Raw genomic sequence first — 12,023 nt, forward strand, 5'->3', positions numbered from 1 at the left:
CACCATCCCCCCCCCCCCCCCCCCCCCACCCCACCCCCCGCTTACTCACTCACCCCCCTGGGGTATCCCAGACTCAGATCCCTCCCCAATACTCAGAGAAGTAGAGTCCCCCCTCCACCACCCCCACAGATTCCAGGCTGCCGGAGAGTGATTTCTCTCTGACCCCTGAAGCTATTCTGCCTGGGACTGTGTCCTGGCTCTGTGTGACCTTGAGCAAGATGCTTAAGCTCTCTGTGCCTCAGTTCTCTCCTCTGTGAAATGCAGATGCTGACAGTACCTCCCCCTGACACTAAGACAGTGATCGCTCCACATGTGTTTGTGATAATTATTCCTGTACTTTGCTGGCTTAAGGAATCATTGGACAGAACATAACATGCCTAATACCAAAAAACGACCCTGGTAACTTAAAGATGATGGGTAAGAAACCGTTCAGGAGAATGAGAGAGAAACAGGAGGATCTGCTTTTTTGTTTTTTTTCATTTCATTTTCATTTCACTTTGGCTTTCTCTGCATGACCTTCTAAGTCAAGACACTAAGAACATCAGACATTTTTGAGATTAGTGTCTATTGAGTTGCAGGAAAGGAAAGGATGGTGTCCAGAATTCCTGGAACACTGGACAGAACTTTGGCATCCTCCCGAGCATGCACAGCATCTGCAAGAACACTCCCGTGGCCGCACACGCTGCCTGCTGCCGGCATCCTCCCTCTAGTTCTTTGATGCAGGGTGCTTACATAAGAAAAGAAACTGGGTCACTATGAATGAGCAGTGCAGCTGGTGCAGCAGGGAAGGTGGCTTAGGTAACAGTTCAAGGTCCAGGAGCCCTGATTTAGCTGGCACTGGGGGTGGGCTTGAGCCTAGTTCAGTTCCCAGGCTTGGAAAAAAAGAAGATCACAAGAATGATTTTTTTTTTTTTTTTTTTAGCTTTCTGTTTGCTAAAGTGTAGTCCCAAAGACCACAGTCCTCTTGTTGCATCCCTGATCAATTGGGAAAAAATAAGCTGGCTAATGGATCCAAGGTCAGACAAAGGAGAGGAGAGGAAAATACACTCATAAAATCTAGGATACATATACTAATGACGAAGTCAAAACCTCTCTGATTCAAAACTAAGCTCACTAATTTGAAATTTGTGATGAGAATAGCACCAGGATCAAAGCCTTTCTTTTATGTTATCTATAAAATGAAGGTTTTTAAGCAAATAACTGGGGCTAAGAAGATTTAGGTAGGAAGATTATTTAGAGAACAAACTATTTCCAGTTACTGACATTTACTGGCAAGCAATTAGTATGCTAATTGTATTTCAGTCTTGTGATTCGCGTAATTTTCTTCAATGATCTCTACTTTGTTAGTGTATATATAGCAAGATGATAGATTATGATAGTAGTAGGACTTGGTTGCTAGACTCTTTGAGTCAGAAAAGACATGGGACATCCTATGATCCAGCCCTACACGGAACACAAGGAAATGGTGAGGCCCCGGGGTTGCATGGCTTCTTATTCCTAGGACGCGGTCACAGAAGAGAAAGGAGAGCCTGGGTCTTACAACTCCTAGTCCAATGTTCCTTCGTATTTTATCAAGCAGAAACTGAGTCAAGTAACAGAAAAAACGTGGTAGAGCCTGTATCTGCAACTATTATAAGAAATTGGCAAGGGTTTTTTTATTAAAGGGGTGACAAAGGAGATGTGCCCCAAATAGGGTGAAAGTTTAGCATTCACAGACGACTCCTTTAAAACAAGAGAAGTATTATCAAATCCCAGGTACACCAGTCCAGAGCCTAAAAGATTTCAAAAATTAAGTGTTTAGGAATGTTTTTCTGGTTGGTTTGATATAACAACACTGCAGGGACTCTCAAAAAGGAAACATATCAGATTCACCTACTGGGCTTTTAAAAGCTACATCCCAGATGGATGCTCTCACATACATTCAGGGGAAGTTGGGACAGTATGAAGAAGGGATGCCGAAACCTCATGTGGCAAAGGGGGTGAGGTATTATGAAATTGGAATAAGCCCCCTGGTGATGCTAACGTGAACCCCACCCTACCCCCAGAGTTCAACCTCAAGCCGCCTATGGGATCAAGAAGCTGACACCATCTCTAGCATATAGGAGTCAGGAAATGCGTGTGTTCTCAATGAGTTTAATGTTGGGTTATAATAAAAATAATAAGAATATTTATCCTTCATGGAGCCCCCCACCATGTACGAGTCACCATGCCTAGCATTTCACAACCGTAGTCACATTTAATCCTCAAAACAAATCTACAAGGTAAGTCTAAGCATTCCCCTTTTACAGATGAGGAATGTGAGGTTTATAGAGTTTACATAATTTACCAAAGGTCACAGCTGGTAAGCAAGAGAATGCGTGTCCAAATGCTTTCATTCAAACCTTCAACAAGCTTTTTTTTTTTTTTTGCAGTACGCGGGCCTCTCACTGTTGTGGCCTCTCCCGTTGCGGAGCACAGGCTCCGGACACGCAGGCTCAGCGGCCGTGGCTCACGGGCCCAGCCTCTCCGCGGCATGTGGGATCTTCCCGGACCGGGGCACGAACCCGTGTCCCCTGCATCGGCAGGCGGACTCTCAACCACTGCGCCACCAGGGAAGCCCTTCAACAAGCATTTAATAGCTGCCTTAGATATTCTTGGCACTCCTTCTATAAAGGCTAAATGCATCCATGTTCCTGGGTGCAAATAAAAATTATAGCAATACAGAGAGGGTGGCAAGGAGTAGGAGAAGTTTCTTTTCTATCCATCTCTAATTCGAGTATCTCTTTCTAACTTTTATCCTCACTTTATCCAGAAAGCACACCTGCCATATTTGTTTATTTACTGTGAACACTCTCCACCATGCCTGCTACATATGTGGACTCTGCAATATATGGACGCTGTCCCGTTAAAGGGATGCATTGCCTGAGAACTTTGGAGAATGGCAGTACAGTCTTGAGTGTGTTTCTTCGAAAGCACAGACCACCTGCCCCGCCAGGAGGCTCCAGGTTCATAGTTTCCCATACTTGTGTTTTAGAGCAGTGTTTCTCAAGCTTCAGGGCACGTCAACATTACTGGGGGGCTTGAGCAAAACAGACTGCTGGTTCCCACTCCCAGAGATTCTGATTCAGTAGGTATGAGATGGGACCCAAGAATTTCCATTTCTCACAGGTTCCCATCGGCTCATCAGCTCCTGGTGCTGCCTTCCTTGGATCCCACTTTGAGTAACACTGTTCTAGAACCTTTCGGCTTGCAGAGGGATGTGAGGAGAGCTGTGTGACAGGTGGAAATCTGTTCATTAAACGGTACATTCTAGAGCTAAAGACCATTTGCATGAACAAGTAAGGAATTTCATGAGCTGATAATTTTAGTGTTTGCTTGTGTGGGGTTTTCTGCTTGGTTGCTATGTGACCGGGTCACTTCATTCTATTTTTCTATAGCTCAATCATTATCCCAAAGGGGCTAATTTTTTTTAAACTAAAAGCTTCTTTACTGCTCTCTTTTGCTCAGAGATGAATACTAACTCTGCAAATGTAAAACAGCTTTCAATTACACTATTCCATGAACCTAGCCTTCCCTTGGCCTGGCAGGGACAGGTCAGCCTGGACCCTCCATGCGCTGCAAACAACGAAACAAAGCTAAGGACCACATGGAGGCCCAGGGTGAAGTGCTCTGTCATCACGGTGGGGGATCAGGCTGAAAGAAAGAGGGAAGAAACCCTGTCTACACCTTCACCTTAAAACTGAATGAATTTCAACTTTTACGTCAAAAAAAAAAAAAAAAAAAAAAAAAAAAAAAAAAAAAAAAAAAAAAAAAAGGAGGGAGGGGCAGAGGGAAGGAGGGAGAATTGATTCAGAGTTAAGGACTGAACGTCCTACTAAAAGCTGGACAAATAATAAGCATATGCCTGAACCTCATGAGGAATAAAAGCAGAAGACGCAAAATTTTGTGCTCTCCAGCAACCTGTCAGAAAAGATTTCCCACGAGCTGGGAGCCTTCATTCCCCCGAGTATGAACTGCAGAGGTGGGCGCACGCACACACGCCCTTGGGGACAAACTAGGTGCACACACACAGACAGCAAGTCTATAATTGTCACTGGATGAGCAGGAGAAAGATGCCAAATTAACACACATTAGAAATCCCTCCCTATCTAATGAAGCCATCAGCACTTTCAATTTCATTTTCCATTTGTTAGTTAAAAAAAAAAAAGGAAAAAAAAAGAGCACTTAGCAAGTGGTTATCTCCCAGACCTCCACGGGTGCGTCTTTAGCTCTGCACTGCACTTGGAAGCAAGTGTAATTGGAAATAAAATTCCTCCCCAAATATTTACGTTCCAGATTTTTTTATTCTAAAAAATAGTAAAAGTTGCTTTCTTTTTTTCCTGAGATTTGAACCCGCGAGGCGCATCCCTGCCCAGTGGGATCCTGCCAAGGAGAGGAGAAAGCTTCATGACACAGGTACCTTCGCCTCTCATCTGGTTGCTCAAGCCATTTCAGCTCTCAAGCAGTTTTACATAACCCTGCAGGCAGCGTGGACTCAAACCACCTGCCGTAGGTGACTAGTGACTGCCAATCCTGGTGGTTGCTACAGATAGCATCCTAGAACAATAGGGCAGAACTCAATCCAGCCCCCTTGGATCCAGATCCTTCACTGTAGAGATGAGGAAACAGATTTTCCAAGACACTGAAGGATTCCATCAGGGCTGCCCAGCTATTTAGCAGCAGAGCTGGGTCAAAATCGAGAGGTCTGACTACCAGTCAGCATTCTTAATTCTGCAGAAGTACACTCCCTGATTAAATGGAACAAGGCTCTAAACCAAAAGCAGCCCTTCTGCTCAGGATCAGTGAGGACTTCTAACGTCGACAAGGTGGCATTTAAGAGGAACACTGAATGTCAGGATTCTATTTGAAATCTCGAGGCCCCCTAGTCTTAGCACGTGGCCTTATTTCTTGTGTTATCTGTATCTATGTCTGTTTTCTCAGAAACCTGCATTCTCCACCAGGGAAGGACTGTCTGGTTCATCTTGGGGCCCCTCTCCCATCAGCTGCTTAACATAGATTTTGTCCATAATGCAGATTCAGGACACCTTTTTTAGAGTAAATAAGTGCCCTAAACATCCAGGCAGAGCAGGATGGCAGAGATGCTCTGTAAACTGAGAATGGGAACAAGAACAATTATCTGAATTTTCCAAAATAGAAAACTCAGGGAGGACAGCTGCCTGGAGAATTACCAGCGAGTGGGCTCTAGACTAACACGTTTTTCCATAGCCCAGTCGTTCAGTCATTCTCCTTTCTTTTAGGACACTTTTTTGTTTTAATTGAAAGACCTGCACACCTCTGATACTGCTGTCCCTTGTAAGAGACCAGCACACATGTTATCCCTTTGGAAAAGCTTAATCAGCCCCAACTGAGTCACAGTACTAACCCAAATTAATTAGACTTGCAGAAAGTTGTCAACACTCTTGGAGGTAGGCTGGGCTTTGGCCCTCCACAGCTTCACGGGAACCTTGCAATTCTGCCAGAGGCCCCTGAATAAAAGCCCCTTGCTTCTCAAAGACATTCACTCTGTTGGCTTTTTATTTCCGTACTAAACAGAAATAAAAACGAGCATCAGACTCCAAGAAGGAGCACAGAACTTCAAAGTTCAAAAAGCTTATTTCTGTACTGTTTTTTTTTTTTTTTTTTTTTTTTACAAAGAAGCGAAGCAATCTGGTGTTGGCTTGTAACACCCCTTAGTGGAATCCCCAACTCAGAAAATTGTGATTGCATTCCTGGAAACCCAAAGCACCCCTGATAGAAGCAGAACCAAGTGTCTTTAGCTCTAAAAGTCATTGAGTCAAACAAATACAGTTAAACCTCTAAATCACTGGGTCTGGCCACTGCAGCAATCCAAACATACCGTAAGCTTCCACCCACTAATTTTACCATCATAAACTCTGTGTATAGAGGCTTCACGTTCATCGTTGGCAGCGAAACTTGCAATTTTATTCTCAAGCCACAGTTATTTTTCATTTGAGAAAAACAAGCATCATTTTTGAAAAATTCCACCATATTCTTACAAAACACCTTTGCATAGAGAACCCCAAATCATCTGAAGTTGTCCTCTCATGAAGATTCTCACACCCAGATGACAGGTAGCACACAGGGATCTCCATCCCCATTTAAGAATGAGGAAACGGCCTCAGTGACTTAAACTGAGTCAATCATGAGGCTGAAATAGAAATCAAACTTCAAGATGACCTTGAATCAAATCCAGCCAGAAAAGAAGGTGTAACTTGATAGTGACACTTGTTTAGCCTAATGTGATTCCAGAAAATAAGTCAGAATCGCCCCATAAAAAACAACTATCAAATCCTAAGTTCTATCGTACATATTCCATTACTTCGGCAGATTCACCCACAGAAGTTTGCTGTTTGCGGGTATAGCCATATGTTATATGTGCTGTATCTCTTCTGCTTTATTTTCTTTCCTAAGTGTAATCCATAGAACACTAAAATGACTATTTGTCTCACAAAATCACTTGCTACAATATGTGCTTATTCTTAAATTTTGCATTTCATTTTAAAATCTAGTCGAAAGCATTCGTTAATTAGTACTAGGATGAGGGGCATAGTAAGAGGGAACTGCTCATCCAGATGAAAGCAAAATCACTTCTGAAGACATTTTCTGAAGACCGAGGGACTCCATCAAGGCCATCAACTATCTGGTAGCCGAGCTGGGTCAAAATCGAGAACACAAGCGTGAGTACCAGCCAATGCCCTTCACTTTGTTGTATCAAAATGATGTCCCCCAAGTAAGTGGAAACAATGCTCTAAACTAAAAGAAGCCCTTCTGCTCCCAGCTCAATCAGGACTTCTAATATCAGCAAGATGAATTTATGGGGAACACTGAATGTCTGTGTAAAACCTTCTTTTCTCTTCAAAAGGCACTTCCTTACTCCTATTCTCCCACTCCCATGTTTTTCATGCCACTAGGATGTAAAGCCCAATGAACTCGGACTTGCTTATGATAAGAAAAAAGCAAGAGCTGAAAAGTCTGGCCACCATCAAAATGCCCTTCCCACGCTGCAAAATGCACAACTCTTTTTGCCTTTGTGGGAAACAGAAGGCATACAAGGTGAGGAAAGGGGATAATGGAAGAGGAGGGATAGCAGAAGTGTGTACAATAAAACTCGTACCCGGTCGGAAGTTGAGGGGTATAGTACAGCTGGGGTAGTAAACGCCCCAAATGAGGAGGGACAAGAAAACTCAAAACTCTGCCAACTCAAGTCAATAACAAAATGCACAGAATATTCATTTGACTGATGAGTAACCTGAGGCTCTCCAGTGACTCGGCGGGAGGTCATCTCAGTTTATAAAACAAGCTTTGGATGGAATCTAGACTGTCATTCCCATTGAGCACATCACTGCAACCCCCTAAGCCAAATTCTTTCTTGTTAAAGTTGCTGAGAACATGGAGCCTCCTTGGGACCATCCTTTCAGCTCAGAAAATAAAATAAGGGCCCACTTCCCACTGCATTTAAATTATGTTTTCTGGTCTATAGGCCCTCTAGGCAGGAGGCTCTGTGAGGGCAGAGACTGGAGCTGTCTTGGACACCAGGAACAGTACCTGGATCATGGCAGGTATTTGGTGCATGTTTCACAAAATGAATGATTTGCCGAGACATGATGAAACCTGAATTCTACTTACACTTATGCGAGAGAAGCACATCAAAAGAATCTGCCCACCTCGTAGCTTCTTCTGTGGATAGTCTCCTAGGAAAGAAGAAACGTCTGTCTTGAATATTTCTGGAACGACCTCCTCTCCTTCAGCCACCACCGAGATTTGCTCAGGAGAATAAATCAAAACAATGGAGGGCAAATGAAGATCATACCTGGATTCCTACAATCCTGTTGCTATAAATGTATATATTCTCAAGTAGCTGATAGAAAAATCTCAGGATTGGAATTCTGTAAGTGTAATATGTTGGCTTTCAGTCTAAAAAGCAAAACTAAGAAAGTGCATCATTTAAAGATGTCACTGTATGGGGAATTCCCTGGCAGTCCGGTGGCTGAGACTGTGTTGCTTTCACTGCTGAGGGCCCAGGTTCAATTCCTGATCGGGGAACTAAGATCCCACAAGCCAAAAAAAAAAATCTAAAAAAAATTAAAATAAAGATGTCACTGTAAACCAACTATACTTCTAGTTAATTAATTAATTAATTAACATGTCACAGTAACAATGGAAAGAAACTGGACTTAGAAAAAGTTAGGCTGAGCTCCTGACTCCATCTCTTACTGTCACCTTAGTTTCCTCACATCTGTAATGGGAATAACAGCAACCATCACAGAGCCCCGTGAGGGTTAAATGAGGTACATCATTTAACACAGTATAGGCACTGAATCTGTGACATCATTTAACACAGCATAGGCACTGAATCCAGATTCTCTGAACCTAAGCAGAATTTTAGAGTAGATTTGAGTAATTTGTTTCCAAACTGAGAAACTCAGATTGACAACTAAATAGAACCAAGAAGTATCCTACACTGCAGCTTTATAAGGGAGGTGCATGATATAGTTTTCTTAGGAGAAAAAGGAGGGCCCCTATTCTGAGATCGTTAAGCCATACACTTCGAAAAGGAATATAACATTTTTTCATTCATGTTCAGAGATATAAAAGGAGCTGTCGAGAGGCAGGAAATTATTGTCACTCGGCTCATCTGTTCAGCCATCTACCAGAGAAGACGAGGCTGTATAGTCCCACAGTGGGCATCCCATGGTCGGCACCCCGGGAATGCTGTGTGGCCATATTACTCACTTTAGAGCACGGTTGGGTTTGTCGGGAAGAATAGCTGTGAAATCACTACACGAGTCGGACTTGTGAGACAGGCATCCCAGTCGAGTCCTCATCCCTTTGTTCCTGCAACAAGCACAGGGGCAGAAGGATGGGGAACTGTCATAATAATAACTGTCAGCCCCATAAAGTGCCCCTGGAGTTGCTGTGGCAGGAGCCAGCACTGCCCCCTCCCCTCCTTCCCCAGGTGGCCCCTGAAGATCTCATAAACAAGAGGAGGAACACCTAGAGGATCAAGGGCAATACTCACTCCCCATCTTGACTACCGGAATAGTAATAGGTCCCCTACCCCTGGAGGCTTAATGCTTTTTAAAGCTGACATGCAAGTTGATGGTAAGTCAATGAAGGTCGTTAGCTTGGAAGAATTTCTAAATTAGGATTCTCTGTGGGGAAAGGAAATACAGTGATGACATAATAACAATCCACATTTTGCTCTCCCACTAGGAGGGCAAAGTAGCAGTAGCAGCAGCAGTAAATCCTGATTACAGAGCCCCAGTGGTACCCATATGGAGAGCAGAGGGCTGCTTGCATGATACAGGGATGCATGTCATAGAATCTCAGAGCACAGACAAAGTATGGGGCTTCAGGGCAGGTCAGTCCTACCTCAGGTCCTTCCCACCGATCCCACAAACCTGAGGATATACATGAATGGCTACAGACCAGTGAGGACTGATGCCTACAGGTGGGGAGAAGCTGTGGGTACAATCAGCAATTAAGAACCATGGTGCCCTTTGTCAGCACTTTCACTTAACTAAGCTCTCATACACCTATTTATATTTTGGTTTATCTCAATCGACATATTTAAAATTGTAACATGCATGCTTAAATTTCTCATATTTTTTATTTTCCTAAGGACCGGACAACTTGGTAGTTATTTGTTGTGGCAGATCCAATGAGAAATTATGCTAATGTCTCTTTCTGACTCTCAATATTAGGCCACTTTTACCTTTCACCGAGATTGGCAAACTACAGCCCTGCAAGATACATGTTTGTGTAAATAAAGTTTTATTGGAATGCAACACCCCATTTGTTTACATATTGTCTAAAGCTGTTTTTGAACACAAGGGCAGAGTTGGGTGGTTGCAACACAGACCGTACGGCCCATGAAGTCAAAAATATTTACTCCCTGGCTCTTGACAGAATAAGTTTACTGACCCCTGGCCTTTAACCATGGCAACTCCTCGGATGGAGGGTAAAGCTAAGAGGGAGGGGTCTGGGATGATCAGGACTTAAGAGTGACTGATAACAGGGGACTGCCACATGCACACTGGTAACAGTTTGCCATGGAAATTGTCCTAGAAGATGTCATTCTCTTCGTTGAAAGGAAGTTCTTCCAGCCTGGCTTTCCCTTCCTCATTTTCTCAAATCCTGGACCTGGGCGGAGATGTTAGATCCAATTCAAGCTCTTTCTTTTACTTCAAATGGGTTTTCATCCCTGACCCTGGTAATTGTTCACAGAAATCTTATCCAACAAATGTCTACGGGGATGGTATTACATTTGGCGGGGATGGACGACACTTGGACTCCACAGTCCATCTCTGAGGAGCCTTTTAAGGCCAGAACATTCAAGTTCTCAGAAATATCTCCTCTTCTGCACAATCTGTGCCCCTACCGCTCATCTCAGCCAGGTGCTTTGTGAAGCCATCGATTTCCTGGCATTTCAAAATATTGGCTACAGCCATTCTCCCTTCCTTGACAGTGAGCATCTCACGTCCACTCACTGTTACAAATCACGGGGGGCCCCAGCACTAGGCTATTGCAGCAACTGATTAAGAGCCCTTGAGTCATCACATTCCAGGAATTCAAGTGCAGGTCCTGCCCAGGCTGCACCACAGGCCAGAACCGACTTAGACTGAGTCGGTTCATTCCTTGGTGCCTCAGAAACATCAATCATTGAAGAGTCAGGTCGATGCCCCTAAAGATCAATTAAGAGGATTTCAAAACACGGCACATCCATGCAAGCCATTTAACAAGGTTTAGCAGGGATCAGGGTAAAGTGTGCTACTTGTTACCAAGACAGCAGTTAAGTCTCCCAAATAGTTTGCAAAAAATCTTCCACAAAATATTCTTTGGGGCAAAATAGTTCTATTTTCCATCTTGTCTGAGACTTAACCTTTTAGATAGGCCTGAAATAATAGGAGCAGAAGCAGGAGTCAAAGGTTAAGGTCACTTAAGAAAAAGACTAGACTTGCCGTCATCTTTCTTCTCTACCCCGGAAACTCAGAGACCCCTAAATGGCTCAATGCACACTTATGCACAGTCCCACCCCATAAGTCCCGGCAGAGTGTGGGAGGGCCTTGCAGATGCTGCTTGCAAGGCCCCAACTTTGCAAGGAGCACCCGGGGAAGGACAGCGCCGTCCACACAGGAGGCCTGGGGGACGGACGCCAGTGGCCCACCCACGGCATTAGGAGGCTTGGAGCAGGCTCAGACAGCAGGGGAGGTGGGAAGGTGGAGGAAGGGGAAAGTGGCAGAGACGAGAAGAGAGGTTAGCATCAGTTACCTGCGTGGCATCAGTAAAGCGGCCATACAGGCACCCGCTTACGGTTAACCCTCTGGCTGGTGTGCAGGGACGTCAGGGCGGGAGATAAGACTGTGGGGCACAGGGATTTACCCTTTCACGTCCTCTCACCTAAAATCAAAGAATCTGCTGTAAGAGCGGGCCCCCTCTCTTATCTGAGTGCACTACAAGTCCTTGCAGGTGACTTTCTGCCAACGGAATACCTCCCCACACACACACCGCCCCCCGTTCCCCACGAACGTCTGCTGGTCCTGAGCAAGGGTGACCAACCGGGGGTGAACAAGGACCAGTTGTTGGGTGGCTTCACATTGCTGCCTGTTGGTCAGGAGGTCCTGCTTCCCCAGCCACTGGCCATCAGCGTAAAGTGGGACACGAGCCCCCGGGGATGAAAGCACAGCCGTGGCAAGCCAAGAATTACAGTCCTCTGTGTCTTACTCGAGTGGGACCCAAGTGACCAGCCAGCCCTGGGTGGGGGAGGAGTGGTCAGCACTTGCTCCAGAATCCTTTGATTGGCTGCTTCTCACCTCCCTCCAAGGGAACGTGTCCCAGAGGTGGGAGTGCCGGTGCCTGGGGAGGGCGTGAGCGGGAGGAAGGTTGGAAGAACTCCAAGGGAGGCTTGTCACGCACTGTCACCACTCAGGTTTGCTCCTTTGCGGGGATCACAGGCACAGGCTGAAGAAATGAATATGCAAGTC

At 44.9% G+C, this 12,023-nt stretch overlaps 1 protein-coding gene across 3 annotated transcripts in view; it reads right to left on the bottom strand.

Annotated features, from left to right (window-relative positions):
• Nucleotides 1-12,023, bottom strand: part of RGS8 (regulator of G protein signaling 8) — a 26,648-nt gene that overhangs the window by 11,888 nt on the left and 2,737 nt on the right. For 2 of the 3 annotated variants that reach the window (XM_007450128.1, XM_007450127.1), the window contains exons 3-5: nucleotides 11,311-11,439; nucleotides 8,773-8,874; nucleotides 7,666-7,730 (exon numbers count right to left, since the gene is read on the bottom strand). In XM_007450128.1, coding sequence (XP_007450190.1) covers nucleotides 7,666-7,730; nucleotides 8,773-8,874; nucleotides 11,311-11,336 — 193 coding nt within the window. In that variant the 5' untranslated portion in view covers nucleotides 11,337-11,439. The remainder of the gene's footprint in view (nucleotides 1-7,665; nucleotides 7,731-8,772; nucleotides 8,875-11,310; nucleotides 11,440-12,023) is intronic. The other variant, XM_007450129.1, reaches the window with a different exon arrangement.

Source organism: Lipotes vexillifer, unplaced genomic scaffold, assembly GCF_000442215.2.
Source record: "Lipotes vexillifer unplaced genomic scaffold, Lipotes_vexillifer_v1.1 scaffold97, whole genome shotgun sequence".
NCBI lineage: Eukaryota > Metazoa > Chordata > Mammalia > Artiodactyla > Lipotidae > Lipotes > Lipotes vexillifer.